The sequence below is a fragment of the Amphibalanus amphitrite genome, unplaced genomic scaffold, assembly GCF_019059575.1.
Source record: "Amphibalanus amphitrite isolate SeventyFive unplaced genomic scaffold, NRLGWU_Aamphi_draft 000035F_arrow, whole genome shotgun sequence".
In the NCBI taxonomy this organism is placed as follows: Eukaryota; Metazoa; Arthropoda; class Thecostraca; order Balanomorpha; family Balanidae; genus Amphibalanus; species Amphibalanus amphitrite.
In genome coordinates, this window is record NW_024881531.1 from 1,071,913 (window position 1) to 1,087,832 (window position 15,920).

Below are 15,920 nucleotides of genomic sequence, written 5' to 3' on the forward strand. Positions count from 1 at the left end.
ATGTTACTCCGCATGACTTACATTTTCGTATGATAAATGTGCGTGACTAACTTGTGAGCCACGGGGACCGCAGAGCTCCCGGGCCGGATCCGTCTCCGGTTTGGTGCCGCCCCATCCGACCCGAGCCGGCTCCGTCTGCTCAGTGGCGTCATCTATAGATGTCGCTGACGGCGTCGAGCTGGCCCAGACTAAACCGAAGCTGCCCACCTGGTGCCAGGTATAACGCAGAATCGCCGGCTTGTGATTGAGCGTGGGATTCTGAAGGTAGTGCCTAAGTAGCTGATTTTTTTAGTGCAGTTTATCGTGTGATGCTTCACCATGGCTTTTATTGGATGAAATGTCAAGTTGCGGGACAGAAACTGATTCACTCCTCTGCACTTCGGTAGACTTAATTTTCAAGGTAGCAGTACCTAAGCAGTTGATGTGCTTTGATATGCTACGTGCAACACAGACAACAAAGAACAAGATAAACACAGTAGTGCCTTTAACTTTACATGCCGATCTATCTAATCGAAATTAGCTGCTATCGATCGCCGACGACGGCTGACGAATGAACTGGCACGCTTCTCTGAGCGTTTTTTTTTTTTTTGCGTTTGCCAGAAAAAAAATAGGTAGCATGACTGATGCATTTATCAAACTTGACTTGACTGTCGCTTCCGCAATTCTTTCGCCTTGAAGCTTGTAGCACTTTCGGTAAAGCATGCAGCGAATGTTGCCTTGCCACTGAACTACACTGCGCGGCTACGGTAGAGCCCTGAATGAGTTATGCGGCACAGTATGCTTCAGGCGCACTACGCCAGAGACATCTATCGGCTAAAGCAGCAACTAGCACGCCACGCGGCACAGTATGCTTCAGGCGCACTATGCCAGAGACATCTATAGGCTAGAACAAAAACTAGCGAGCCATGCAGCACAGCATGCTTCAGGCGCCTTGCGCCAGAGACATCTATCGGCTAGAACAAAAACTAGCAAGCCATGCGGCACAGTATGCTTCAGGCGCACTGCGCCAGACATCGAGCGACTAGAGCAAACTAAATAACGAGTCATGCTGCGCAGTGCGATTCAGCACTACACCAGACATCTATGGCTCAAATCAAATTCTAACGAACTTTCCACTCAGCATTGCCATAGGCGTCATGGTTGTGTTTATTGTGTGGTAGCATTGATAAGCATAACTTCTGAGCTTTTCGCACTAATTTTGGACATTTCATTTCAAACGATGCTTAATTCAGAACTGCATTACAGGGAAGATAAATCGTGCAGTATCTACCTGTTCAGAATTAAAGCCAGCTTAGATAGTCAACACATATCCAGAAGCATACTTTTCCATTCAAAGAATAATCGTTCCCGGGATGTGCAAACTGACAAGCGATTACACCATCAGCCAATCCCATACGTCCACCATAAATCAGGAACCGCTATTGCTAGATTAATTATCAATGCCGCTTTCTCAATATCCTGTTATCTGTCAGATTCAATGACTCGTAATAAGACTCCGTCATTGCCACTGGGCCCTCTCGCACCAGCTACCCTGGAACTCCTCTGAAACTCCCTCCCCCCCCCCCCCCGACAGCTGCCAGTTCTGCACGAGCGGCGTCGGTTCACCGACATCATGGACGAGGAGATTGACGACGAGCGTCGTTCGCGTATCGACAAGTACAGCGCCGAGCAGGGGCACTACATGCCGCGCCGCCTGCGTTACGAGCTGAGCGCGCGACCCAGAGCGCTGGCGGAGGCTGACGCCGTCAGGGAGCAGAAGAGGCAGGGCCAGGTGGGTGAATGAAGGGAAGGGAAGGGAAGGGAGGGAGGGACGAAGGCGAAGGATAAGGAGGGAAGGAAGAGTGAACACAGGGAAAGGAAGGATTAAGGGAGAGGCAGACGGAGGGTGTCATTGAAGAGATAAATGTGAAGATAAACGGACCGACTAGTTTAGCTAGTAAAATGCCAAAACAAAAATGACTTCTAGCCGATAGCCAGCGTATTTACTGGAAGTTCAGCTCAACCACTCACAATCTCAGGAGCTGGAAATGATGCATTGCATCTCCTTCCCTCAGTTCCCGTACTTCCGTGAGAAGCCATTCGACATGGCCATCCAGGAGGGCCAGGCCGCCGAGCTCTCCTGCCTCGCCGTCGGTAACCCCAAACCCATCGTACAGTGGTTCCGGTAAGTCAACTCTACTACCCGGTACAATACAGTAAACCCTCGAACTGGCGCTGCAAGTATTTTAGCAATATGTAGAATCAGTCATGAAACATGTCAATAAGATATCAATGCTAGCTTTCTCGCGGCACACGCACAATCATAAAAGAAGTGTGAATCGACACAACAAACATGCCGACGAACATGTCCGTTAGTCATCATGCTCCATCCAGAATCCTAACACATTTGTTTCAGCAACGACGTGGTGATTGGCGAGACGCGTCGCATCAAGATCCTAGAGGAGGCCGCCACGGGCCGCTCCATCCTGCGCCTGCAGCCGGCCATGGACTTTGACCAGGGCGTCTACAAGGTCATCTGCCGAAACAACGTCGGGCAGACGGTGGCCAAGTGTCGGTGCGTATGCGAGACGGGTGGTCAAGGAAGCCCGGTGAACTAAAGTTTGAGTGAGGAATGTTGAGAAGTACTGTTAGAAGTCAGAGCTTTATCCCACAGCTCTGACTGCCACTCGACTACCAAATTTCTAGACTTTCTCCAAACAAAAGTAAACTATTTAACTACGACTTTGGCTGTTTCTCCAAATCCATTTTTGTTTTGAACTAGACGTGGATCAAAGTTACTATACCTACGTTGCGCTTAAACCTATGAAGCCAACATGAAACACCCACCACTGTCTACACATCCATCACCACTTCAGTATCCCTCCCTCCTCCAGTCTGTACCTGGGCTACGACCCTGGTACGTGTGACCTGCCCGATGTGGCCGACTACACAGACACAGAGGTGCTGCTGCGCTGGAAGGTGCCCACCGATACCGGCTACTCGCCCATCCTCGCCTACGGCCTGCAGGCCAAGCAGCTCAGTGAGTGAGAAGGTCGGGATGGACAGCGGGGTTGGTGGGTTAGTGCGAGAGGCGGACCGGAGAATTAACCCGCGCCGGGCCGGGGGGGTGTGTTTGAACACCCCCTTGCGGTTTTTCGCAGATATCTCAAAAACGGCGGCGCGGCACACCTGTTCGTGCATCTTTTCCGCACATGTGAAAATTTCAGACCCAGGTCACCTTAGGTCAGGTCACCAGGTCACGCCAAGTGACCTCACCTCAGAAAAAATAAGAATGCTCGTCATAGCTACACCGACTGAACGATTGCCTTGAAACTTTCAGTGATTGATTAGAGCAACACTATCTATAAAATGTATATCTCAGAATTTTGATATCGGTGACCTAAGGTCAGGTCAATTTTGCGGCCTCTCCATTATAAGTCAATGGGAGAAAATTGAAAAGCGCCTGTTTTGCACGAACGCTATTGTAGACACTCTCAAACATCGAGATGTAGGTAAAATAGACACACTGAACCAGAAAATGGCAACTGTGACCCCTCGTTATGTCCCCGAGGTCATCTCAGGTCACGAACAGAATCTAACAGTTTTTCGATGAGAACTTCTGATCGAGGCGTGCTAGAGCGCTGAAAATGCCTTAGATGTGTTCGGCTCGACGTTGCGGATCGACTGATATGCAACATGACCTTTTCCGGTCAGGTCATGACCTTGACCTGAGTCAAATTTTCAAGTTGACCTTTCAAGGTCAAATTATAGTTCATTCGACGCGTCTCGACGAGAGGAACACGATGCTGGCAAAAGTAATGTCATAGCTCTTTTGAGTCAAAAGTTATTGCCGAAAAAACGTTTTTCGTAAAAACGGCTATTTTTGGAGTTTTTGCCCTCTGGAGGCTAAACCGTTGACCTGAGGTCAAATCTGAGAACATTACTCAGAAAGGTCTGTAAAAGGGCTATCGAGTGCGCTTTTTTGCGGCGCTGTAGCTCTATCGGTTCCCGAGATAGCCGTTGGCAGTTTCCAAAATGTTGAAATAGTCAACATTTTACCTTTGGTGACGTCTGGTGACCTGACTTTTGACCTGACCCAAAAAAAATGACCGAAGTGTTTTCGTCCTTATTTTTGACGTTCTTTCGATTACCGCTTACCACGTGTCGCTACGTGGCCCAGGAGCCTAGTTAGAAGGGGGGGGTGTTCAGACACCCCCCGCGGCCCGGCGCGGAATTTCAGAGCACCGGCCCAGCGCGGGTTAAATGCCTTTTTCGATCTGCGGAGGAAAATAGTCTGTAGGGACAATCGTGCAGTAAAAAGGAACGGAAAGGGCCACTGAGCTTTGCGGTGTATCAGATCTACATGTGCTAATAAATTTCGTATGATTAGCAAGTAGCAACATACCAATTGGAAAAATGAGGATTTGTGAGTCATTGAAGCCTTAGTGACAGCTCTTCCACCGTCCGCCAGTCGAGCACCAGTGGACGGACATTGCGGAGAATATCGGCCACGAGTTCTACCTGGTCAAGGACCTGAAGCCCGAGTCCAACTACCACTTCCGCCTGAAGGCGCGCAACAAGCTCGGCTGGGGGCCGTACAGCGTGCCGACGCCCACCGTCCGTACACGCGGTGCAGGTGAGCCACAGGATGTGCAGCCTCACAAAAACCTCACTTTTTAACAGGACGCAAGGAGTGAGCCTTTTGCCCAGCTCAAACGTCACTTCTTCTCTTACAGCAACTTTTTAAAAATTATTTAGTTACGTCGATTTAGTAATGTCGAATGGTTACTGGCAAACTAATTAATTTTAAGAAAAGCGACCTTCATACCCCGGCCGGTCGATCATAGAATTTTGGGTTACGTAAAAACAGTTTTATTCTGTCTCAACCTCATAATTTGTCACCTCTCTCCTCCAGGCTGGCCGAAGCGTCTGGAGCTGGGGAAGCTGGAGTCGCTGCTGATGCAGATGACGGAGCTCGGCCAGGAGCCAGCCGACCTGGAGGCGCGGCCCGACCTCGACTATGAGGCCGAGCAGAGCCCCGTCACGTTGACCGAGGGCTCGCCCGAGCAGGCCTACACCTTCCTCGCCGAGATACATAGGTGAGATACACGGACAGCTTCAGAGAGGCGTTCAATGCCCGGTATCTACCAACATCGCAGTGTGTCCTTTCAGCAGGCTGTCGTCTGCTAACAGCCGACCATCATTTGTTTACAACTGTTCCGCGTCTCTTATTCAAAATACCCGTTCATCACTCCCAGACACTAACCCTCCCCAGGGACAACACCCTGACCTCCCCCTCTCCCCCAGAGGACGCTTCTCGTTGGTGGCCGCCTGCGTGCACACCATGTCCGGTACAATCCGCGCCGCCAAACTGATCGAGGCAGGCTCAGAGGACAGCCTCGAACAGGCGCTGGCCGAGTTCGAGTCGCTCCGCTCGCTGAGACATGAGCGCGTGGCGGCCCTGTATGACGCCTACAGGTGAGAGGGGAGGACTTCCCAGAGTGCGAGCAACTATCGTGAAGGGCGATAGCCGAGCATTGCGACAGTCCTGGCATTGGCGATATGCGGTAGCTTTATACAGCCGAAGTGTTAAGCTTTCATTTTTGTGTTGAGTACTGATAACGCAGAACGCAGATGGTCGGCAAGCTAACTACTCGTGTATCGTTACAAAACTAAATATCAACCTTCCGAGCCCCGTTTCAAATGTTCCACCTCACGACAACATCACTAAACGATGACCCCGCATCCGCCCACGCCGTCAGGATGGACACGAAGCTGGTGCTGGTGATGGAGAAGCTGCTGGGACAGGACGTGCTCAGCTTCTTCCAGGCGCAGCACAACTACTCCGAGGAGATGGTGGCCACCGTGGTCACACAGGTCGGTGGAGAAATCGGGAACGGCCCATCGTTAAATAGATTTGGAGTGAATCTATTTTTCGTGAACGAGCCACTGCAGACCATGATCAAAACCAAGAGCCCTTCGAATCAGACCAAGGAACTGACCTCTCGCTCATTGATATGCCGAATAATGTCCGACGTTCACAATCGCATAGGTTTCAAATAATGCCAAACGTCAATCGCGGCCTGTGGATTCGCCTGACCTAACCTGACCGTGAATGTGACCTGTCCCTCAGATGCTGGACGGCCTGCAGTACCTGCACTGGCGCGGAGTGGCCCACCTGGACCTGCAGCCCGATAACGTGGTGCTGACCTCGAGTCGCCGCCTCAGCGTCAAACTGGTGGACCTCGGCTCGGCGCAGCGCGTCAGCAAGCTGGGCAAAATGGTGCGCGCCGGTGGACACCTCGACTTCACCGGTCAGTATCTAGTGACCTAAGGGGTCGGTCAGTGGCTATAGGGGACAAGACCACAGGGAACGAGCACGATTGGAATGATAGATGAGAGAAGGAATGAACGGCTCAGGACGAACAAGAACGAGGTAGTGCAGGTTAAGACGGTGGCTCCAGCTCGCAGCACAATTTTTCTATGACGAATGAATGAATGAATGAATGAATGAATGAATGAATGAATGAATGAATGAATGAATGAATGAATGAATGAATGCATGAATGCATGATTAAACGGAATAAAGAAAGAGCGAACGAAAGCACGAACAAACTAAGGAATGAAACAATGAACGAATGGGTGTATTAGTGAGTGAATAAATTGATACATGAGTAAATGTATGAATGGAAGAATAAAGAAATAAATCCTCGCAAGAAGATTGCATCCCACAACAACACAATTACCATCACTCAGACATGATTTGTTAATTTCTCAACGAATCACACCCTCCCAAATATCATCTGACGACACAGGCCATGATGACCCAGCTGGCGACTAAACTCTTACAACTCACTCTTCCTATCGCTTTCACTCAACCCTGAAAGACACTAACTCTCTCCCACCATCTCCCACAGCGCCGGAGCTGCTGGTGGACGAGCCAGCCTTCCCGCAGACGGACATCTGGTCTCTGGGCGCTATCGCCTACCTGCTGCTGTCCGGCCAGGCGCCCTTCCTCGGAGACACTGAGGACGAGACGCGACAGAACACGCTCTACGTGCGCTTCCGCTTCGAGTACCTCCACAAGGAGATCACCAACGAGGCCACACGGTTCCTGATGACGCTCTTCAGGCGCGCGCCCAGGTTAGTACAGGGTGGAAGCGACAAGGGAAAATGACAAAAATGAGGTTTAATTAAACCATTGCTGAATTATTCAAATATAAATTGGCAGGACAGAATGACACTATCAATTAAAAATGGTCACATTGGGATGTAGAAGGTAATCGCGATACGTCAAACAAATCAAGTGAAATTTTCTCTCCATGCTGGCAGGACCTCAGTCCAAAAGCAAATCAATTGTCCCCAGCTTTTAGTATTCGTCTCCCACGTCGCAGTAGGTATCACACGTGTCTTAGTGACCGTCCCACGTGTTCCAGCAAACGCCCCACGTGCGACCAGTGCCTGGAGCACCGCTGGCTCATGTCCATCGAGTACATGCAGAAGCGCAGAGAGCGAGCCATCTTCCTCGGAAACCGGCTCAAGGTAATCAGAGAATACTGATTACTGACGCACAGAAAGTGAAAACTTACAACTATAATGGGGATATTGCGCACCTTTTTACATCAGCAGAGATCAGTCTTGCTATTCGCACCAGGTAAAGGTGAAAGCTATCCCAGAATAGAAGCTGACGCAATTTCAAACTACGAATATTCCATTATTCAAGTGCGAATGGACTGCATCCTGCATTGTTTAAATCTCCAACCATGCATCGGTAAAAGTAACATTAATCAAGTCAGGCAGATGCTTGGCTAATAGTTTTCAGTAAGAACCGGAAAATTAACAGAACTAATGTGGAAAATCACAAGTTGTCAAGCCTTTAAAAAGGCAGATTCCTCAGACAATGCGCAAAATTCTCAAACTCTATTGCATTCCACCAGGACTACTCGAACAGCTACCACCAGAGCCGTCAGCGCCAGGCCACGCAGAACACGGACCTGATTGCCGCCTTCACCATGGACCTGCTGACCATCTGAGGCCTCAGCCATAGGGCGTACCGGCGCGACCGCAGCGGCACCAGCCGGCGATTAAGCAAAGTTCTAGTCACCCAGCTCGACGCTAGATGTCCGCCAGCGCTAGCAAAACTCGCTGGCTGGCACGATTGCTGAAGAGCTGACCCTTCTCCCCGCATTATTCCCAACAGAAGCGAGTAGCGATAGATGCCACTAGCACAGATCTCGCCACCAAAAATGTGTGATTTGACCACTCCGTACAGATCTCCTTTTTTCGAACTGACTTACTGAACCGCATCCGTCCATCAGGACCGCAATCAAAGGAATAACTGCCGGACGTATACCTCAACACGGATCAACATTTAGAGGTAGGTTGCTTCAAGTAGGTTCACCAAGTAATCTTATTATAAACCAAGCGTCAAACTTAGCAAAACAGAGAAGGTATCAAATTGTAATAGTAGGTAGACACTAGTCGTATGTCGGTTCTTTAGCCTACAGAACTTACAATTATTCCCTTCTTAGAAGAAAGTCTTTAGCTAAAAAGGTCCTCTTAGGAAGAATATAGCATTTTATGAAAGAACGACAGACAACTATACTCAGGCAATTCGAGGAGCAGGTACTGTAGCAGTCTCAACGACCCCCCCCCCCCATGCCGCCCCCGCCCGCTGACCGCCAGCCAAACCCCTCGTGCAAAAGTGTTACTTGCCCATTGACAGCCCAAGTGTATCCCTGTGTGTGAGCGATCCCGTTTTAATACAGTTGTCAGTGGGCATTTCAGCGTGTGTATTGGACTGCCACCTCAGCCCGGGCCGAGGAGGCAGTGCAGCTCTTGGCTGGTCGGTTAACCAATGACAAAATAAAGAGGGATGCATACCCGCTGACTCACAATAGGCTTCTGAACATTTACATCAAGAGCATACCTCAGAGTACATCTCGAACCTCGAAAATCGAGCCTCGAGTAACTTAACTTCCACGGGAGTATGATGGGTGGTACGGGTGTTGAAAAGCCGACTCGATCTGAGCTGCACACAGCCAGGGCGGTACGGTAAGCCCGGCACACCGCTGGGGCCCCGTACGGTCAATGTCTTCAACGACAAACAGCGAACGGCAGCACGACGGAATGACGATGAGCGAACAGAGGAATTATGCTACGGCGCTAACAGAGGAGGAGAGGAGATAGAGAAAGAGAGGGAGAGAGTGACGGGACCTATCTGGGTGTCCGGTGCCGCTCCCTGATGGCCTTCTCCAGCTCAAACTGACGCTGGTCCGCCCGCTGCAGAAACTCCTGCTTCTCCAAGTATCTGCGGAAATCGAGGCAGACATCAGCCAGTCTATCGTGAATCTCAGCTCACAGATAACCACGCTATGGAACTTTACCACGTTAAGGTCAAAATATTCTTTTGCCGCCTTCAGACATGTCACAGAGCATCGTTTCATTCACTTTCCATTAAAGCATACTAATATCCGCGAAGCCGTAAGTAGTACTCACGAGTTTTTACTCCGTTTGTGCTGCTCCAGCTCTTCTTCTAGGTTTTCCTCCTTCTTAAAGCCGACCCAGTCTAACCGAGACTTTTCCAGAACGCTCATCTTGGGAGCCTTCCCGAGGTTCTTCACCAGGCCGGCCAGGCCACCGCGGCGCAGCGGTGCTGCCGTCTTTGGAGCTGCCTGAGAACTACTGGTTTCGCCCGCCGCCGCTTTCTTTGCCTCGCGGCTGTTGGCGTCCACGTCTTTTGTTACCCTGAGAAGAGAAACAGGCGTTGCTGAACGCGAAAATGTGGTACAGAGGGGAGGGCACTAATAATTAGTGATGTCAATTACGGAAAATCGTGATACCGATACCAAACCAAATACCAAAAATATTCATGGAAAAATACCGAAACCAAACCGACGAAACCATCAAGTTCAGATGCAGTTGGACAAGCGCTCATTCTGAGGCAGGAGTTCTTCGTCTCTGTAGTTTACTCACGTGACAGTCTCCCCAGCAAAGTCGAACACCTTAGTGACTGTGACCTTCTCCGGCTGGGTCTGGGTCGGCCGGGCGGAGGCGGCCGACGCGGTGGGTGTTACGCTCTTCTGAGCTGACCCGGTGCTCCCTCCCGGTGCCGCTGACGTCATCAGAGAGCCCAGACTGCCGCCGGCCGCCGGCTTCGGTCGTGGCTTCGGCTTACTGACATCCTTCATGAAGTCTGAAGGAAAGGAGCAGGTAATGTTAGACTGCATGCTATGGGACAGATTAATGGAGAAGTGTTCCAGCTTTAGGCATTCTCTATCTGTTAATAAATAACTAAGTAGGAATGCCTATCGTCAACTCAAGTCAACACAGACTTACCAGCGAACAAAATAAGAGCAAGAATAAAAACAAGAAAGGTGAGCAAACAGCTCACCTGCAAATAGATCATCTGCCTTTTTCTTTTCTTCCTCCTCCCTTTTCTTTTCTTTCTCTGCTTCTATGGCCATTTTCAGCTCCTCATTTTCTTCATCTTTCACTGGGGCCGCCTCTTTTTCACCTTCTAACACTAGCATCTTCTTTTTCCTGTGAAACATGCACGAATAATTGGAAGCTGCTATGAATTAAAATGAAATCAGACTTACTCCACAAGAGTTCGTTGGGTCGGAGCTTTCGAATTGTATTACAATTCTTCGTCAGCGAGAGTCGTATCGGATGTTAAGATCGAATCGAAGGTACAGTGCGGATCGAACAAAATATATCGAACCATATTTTGTTCGATCCGCACTGTACCTTCGATTCGATCTTAACATCCGATACGACTCTCGCTGACGAAGAATTGTAATACAATTCGAAAGCTCCGACCCAACGAACTCTTGTGGAGTAAGTCCGATTTCATTTTAATTCACAATTCATCTCCACATCATGTCTTTAAATGGAAGCTGCTATATTACTTTTAATGTAGCAGTGAGGATACATTAATCTAACAAAATGAAGTACTTTTAAGCTTTTTTACCCTACCTTCCCCAACCCAACAGGGCATGAATTCCTCCCACTAATTTAGAAGCAAAAGGCTTCAATACTTTTCATTGTGAATTATCAAAGCATGAAAGTAACTTGCCTTGGATTAGATGAATCATTCTTTCTTTTCCTCCTGCCTTTAACTTTGCCTTTGGTTTCACATCCTTCATCTTGTGGTTCAAAATCTTCTGGGTCTCCTTCACCCTCCTCCTCACTGACGTCAGATTCGCCTGTAAACAGCAGATGGATGGATGATGAACTAAGGTCCAAATAAGCTGACAACTATCATCACCAATTATGTGCTGATGATTACAGATTTCAAAGATCCACTGTGCACATTTCCACAAAACCTTCATCAATGCAACTTGTTTCCATAATAGGTAAATAAAAATAATTTGGTATACAACTTATCCCAGGGCAACATTAACTTAATCCTGATGAGACATTAAAAAATATATAACCTCTGACAGTCATGAAATGGATCCTTTAAAGGGAATAGTTCACTTTCCTGAAATTAGTTTTTTGCAATGGATTTCATTTTTGTGCTTAAAATGATCAGAACATAAAATAAAACCTTTTTGCAAAAAGGATTATTTTCTATTTTTAATACAGGAAGAACTACAGGGTGTCTCAAAAGTTCGCTTACAGGTACCAGCCATGCTTTTTTGTCAATAATTCTGAATCAACATGAAATTAACAGTCGAAATTTTGCATGGGCATTGGTAACAACCTTCCTCAAGCAGCTTCATTGTTTTCAAGCGCATTCGACCCTTCATGAGCACACAAAAAGGGTTCACCTCTGACCATGGATCAGGCATGAAAATGGAGGTCGCATACTCGGGTCGGCTGAGAAACTCTCTGCTTCACGAGTAATGGGAATGGTTAGGTCGGAAATGACACATGGCAAAGTGTCGGCGAGGATGAGTACAACATGATGGTCATCTAATAAAAACGGTGGCTAACATTTTTGAAGGACAAAACCATGCGAGACTAACAGCGCTTTGAACGACCCTTGTACCGCAGCAGACTCGTGCTCCGGAAAGCAGCTGAAAATGCAGTCCTAACTATTGAAAACTGACTAGGAGCTCACAGACAGAGGTTACCCAGTTTCAAAAATTGCAGGTCATCATAAAGTAAAGACAAAATATCATTTAAAATTGTTTATAATATCTACAACGCTAAATTTTGAGGGAAAATAATGCGAAAATCGTCAATGCCGAGGACAAGTGACCCTCCAAAACTGTCAATTAATGTAAAGTTTTATCTAACGAAGTTTCAAGAGGCAGATCTGGAGCAAATAGCTTTCTTTTACACACAAAATCCGGACAAAACCGCACGATGGACAGGTTTTGGCCGTTTACGAAGCAGAACCTCTCCTGAGGAAAACACTCCGGAACCCAGCGAAGGTCTTGGCATTGGGAATGACGAGCGTTCGGGATTTGCAAATTTTGCAAAATGTGTCTAAGAAACAGATGGCCGACACATTCTGCTACGATATGCTGCGAAAAATTTGCCCCTGGCACTTCCCATTTGTTCAGGAATGGGGTTGTTTTGAAAAGGAAAATGGTGCTTGGGAGGTCGGCGCCAGTCATTCATGAAGGAGTTAGCGCCAGAGAAGACCTACAAAATACTCACGGATGGTGTCGATGCAAGCTATCGGCTTTCAGGGAGAAGCGGATGTTACCGGGGAGCTCGTCAAACCTAAATCCGACGCAGAAACTGCGGGGGATTCACCTACAAGAGCTTGAAAGCTGGTAACCTTTTATCAGCCTCCGGCAGCTGACGGAGTGACGAAAATCGGTATGGGCAAATATTTTTGGAGATACAGCAAAGGGTTTGGTTTCCAACCTTCCGAATCAGTTGTCAAAGCATGCATATTTGTCTGGTGTACACACGGACACCAAAACCTTAGATTTTTGGCCGGTTCTTATATGCTTTATTGACATGGGAAATGTGTAAGCGAACTTTTGAGACACCCTGTATATTCAACATCAAATAATGTTTGACGCGGAAGCTTATTATGCGTTAACCAAATCATATCGCAAAGTTCAAACCTATGCATGCTGCATTGATTGTAAGCAGCATGTTGATTGGCTGATGATGACATGGCTGCATTCCTCAGCAAGGCATGCATTCCTCTGCAGGGCACTCTTTACAGAAGGGGAAATCAAAATGGAATATCTTTGTCTAGGGTGGTTGTTGGGCCATAAAACCTCCTGATTTGTAATAGCCTCAGATCAAGCTATGAAACTGCTATTCCTGTCCTGTTCAAAACCCCATGTTAAAGTGAACTGTTTCCTTTAAAGAAAATACATGGCTATGAATAATTTATGCAGTGGGAAACCGCCTTGCACTTTCCGTGAGTACCTAAATAGCAATCAAACTGCCATTAACCATTATCAGCTTGAACTACCTTATGTTATGGGAAAAAAGTGAGATAATTATGAATGAAATATAACACTAGCAGCACAAACTGTATTTCCAAAATATTACCAAATGTTTGTTGAAAATAACAATAAACAATGACAAGCATGCAAACCCAGGGCCGTGACAAACTTGAACTGAAACATCAACATAGGTACCAATCAAACCACAGCTTACCTCCAGGCTTGTAATCTTCATCACTTGAATCTGAACCGAATTCTTCGTCCTGCAGCATCGTCGAAATAAATTTCTACTGAAAAAAAAAACAGTTTAACTTATGGGCAAATATTTTCCAATATACCGCTCGAGCTCTCTACACTCGGGGACTGGCGCGTAAACAAACGGCAAACGGGGAAAATACTTGTCTCAGGTGCGCCAGAAATGAAGTGAAAAAGAGCTACCAAAAATATGGTAGCAATAGTTCAGCACAGGGAAAAACGATAAAAATTACTTTACTGGTAATTAGCATATGCTTTGAAATATTGAAAATGAACTGCACAGTTTCGCTCCAGAATGCATGTAGCCAGCTCGACGGACACAAGTAAAAACTACTGACATAGCGCTTGAGAGGGGAGATGAGTGCCGTGGACTACGTTTTAGTAGGGTCAGAGCTCTAGCTCTACTACCTAAATCATCTGGCCAATCAAAACATTCAGCGAAAAACGTTGTTTCCAGCCTATTTTAAGTTAAGCTTTGTCATAAAACAAGCTTCTTATAGCACTAGCTAGTCACCGTCTTTTTCTGTAGTGTCACATTACGTCACATTATTAAGTCTCTGTCTTTTATCAATCAATCAATCAATCATGTATTCTTATAACACTCCACGTGGTGGCTCTTCCGGTTACGCGTCACATTTTACAATGGTACTCACATTCATGCACATTCACATTCATAATAAAAGGTAGGTATAAAAATAAAAAGTAGAAATAGGTACAAATAAAATGAGAGACATCAGATATCGGCTGGCTGGTGGTGCGTTCATTGCGCCCGCCGAGTACAAGTCCGCGAGCTCGCCGAGTCGCGCGATACCGACTTGCTGCTGTTCCATGCGGAAACAGCACGGAATGCAAAGCAGCGACGAGCAATCTCTGTACGGACCCTGGGCAGCTCCAAGAGTCTGTCGGCTGTGCCTCGAGTGACACGGCTTGACACGGTCTCACGGTAAGTCACACGCTCTCTCAGGCACACAGGCGAACGAGGCGAGTGCAGAATCATGTGCATCGCCGCCAAATCACGCTGATTTAACAGATCGTCAAATCGCTGCCAGCCCAGCTCCGTCAGGAGGGGGGTCACGTGATCATACCGGCGAGCACCCTTCACAATACGAACACAATGGTTTATTACCTTCTGGATGCGGTACCGCTGGGCCCTGCTGCAGCTCCCCCACACAGTCAAACAGTACATCAAATGAGGAAACACAAGTGCTTCAAGAAGTCTCTTTTTCACAGGCTCGGTCAGTCTTTGCGAAAATTTTGATAGACCACAGATGCATGCATAACAGCGCTTGATTACAGCTGACACGTGTGCCTCCCAGGTCAAGTTTTTGTCGACAACGACGCCCAATGTTTTGATAGACTGGGAGGGGTGAATAGTGGATGAGTCAAAGTCGATGGAAAACGTGCCTACCGAGCGCCGCTGGTGGGCATGCACCAGCATGAAATCTGTTTTGGTGGGATTGATTTTTAAACTGTTCTGCGAGAACCAGGCGTCAGCTATCCTTAAACTTTCCTCAATGCGCTCTTTCAACTTAGTAAAATCTTTTGGGTGACATGTGTGGATGAACTGCACATCGTCCGCGTACATTATGAGCCTACAACCAGTGATGTGAGATGAAAGGTCGTTTGTAAATAATAAAAATAAAATTGGTCCTAAAATTGATCCCTGGATCACACCATGACTCAGCGGCAAAACATCATGACCATCCCGCACACGCTGTCTGCGGCCACTCAGCCAATCACAGAACCAGTGCTGCTCAATACCATACCACGCGAGTTTTTCCAGGAGCCGGTCATGCTCGACGCTGTCAAAGGCTTTAGAGGTGTCAATCGCCGAAAGAGATGCAATTTGCCCTTTGTCCAAAGACTCAGTCAGATACATCACAGCATCGAGCATGGCCGTCTCCGTGGAGTGGCCGGGTCTAAATCCGTGCTGCTGCTCACACAGCACAGAGTTCACAGACAGGTACTCCATTAGCTGGTCACACACAACACGTTCAGCTAATTTTGCGACAGTCGGCAAGATAGAAATAGGTCTGTAATTGTTTGGATCAGTTTTACTACCGGACTTATGAAGCGGTAAGACAGTAGCTAATTTCCAGTCAGGCGGTACGATACCAGACACAATGGAGGCGTTGATCACATGCAGCAAGTGGGGCCCGACAACCGAGAAAGTGTTGCGCAGCATAGAGACGGTGATGCCGTCCTCACCACAGGCCTTGGAAGCGCTCATGCCACTCAGCGCCCGGCTGAGCTCGGGTAGAGTTGCCGGCTTCACTCGGTAGGTGGCGCTGCACACCCGCGGCGGGCGAGGGCCGAGCGGCC

At 47.9% G+C, this 15,920-nt stretch overlaps 2 protein-coding genes across 3 annotated transcripts in view; one reads left to right on the forward strand and one right to left on the reverse strand.

Annotated features, from left to right (window-relative positions):
* Positions 1-8,683, forward strand: part of LOC122371177 (obscurin-like) — a 51,761-nt gene extending 43,078 nt beyond the window's left edge. Inside the window, exons 32-44 of one of the 2 annotated variants that reach the window (XM_043347317.1) lie at positions 74-217; positions 1,574-1,771; positions 2,055-2,164; positions 2,396-2,554; positions 2,874-3,019; positions 4,451-4,615; positions 4,895-5,078; positions 5,287-5,457; positions 5,742-5,856; positions 6,113-6,293; positions 6,897-7,122; positions 7,416-7,521; positions 7,917-8,683. In XM_043347317.1, coding sequence (XP_043203252.1) covers positions 74-217; positions 1,574-1,771; positions 2,055-2,164; positions 2,396-2,554; positions 2,874-3,019; positions 4,451-4,615; positions 4,895-5,078; positions 5,287-5,457; positions 5,742-5,856; positions 6,113-6,293; positions 6,897-7,122; positions 7,416-7,521; positions 7,917-8,012 — 2,001 coding nt within the window. In that variant the 3' untranslated portion in view covers positions 8,013-8,683. The remainder of the gene's footprint in view (positions 1-73; positions 218-1,573; positions 1,772-2,054; positions 2,165-2,395; positions 2,555-2,873; positions 3,020-4,450; positions 4,616-4,894; positions 5,079-5,286; positions 5,458-5,741; positions 5,857-6,112; positions 6,294-6,896; positions 7,123-7,415; positions 7,522-7,916) is intronic. The other variant, XM_043347325.1, reaches the window with a different exon arrangement.
* Positions 8,684-8,753: 70 nt separating this feature from the next.
* On the reverse strand, positions 8,754-13,734 carry LOC122371189 (craniofacial development protein 1-like). The gene is made up of 6 exons (XM_043347337.1): positions 13,558-13,734; positions 11,057-11,186; positions 10,373-10,521; positions 9,955-10,174; positions 9,478-9,726; positions 8,754-9,289 (listed from the first exon to the last, which is right to left on the reverse strand). The coding sequence occupies exons 1-6, from the start codon at positions 13,613-13,615 to the stop codon at positions 9,196-9,198; spliced, it is 900 nt and encodes a 299-aa protein (XP_043203272.1). The 5' UTR covers positions 13,616-13,734; the 3' UTR covers positions 8,754-9,195.
* Positions 13,735-15,920: the final 2,186 nt, after the last annotated feature.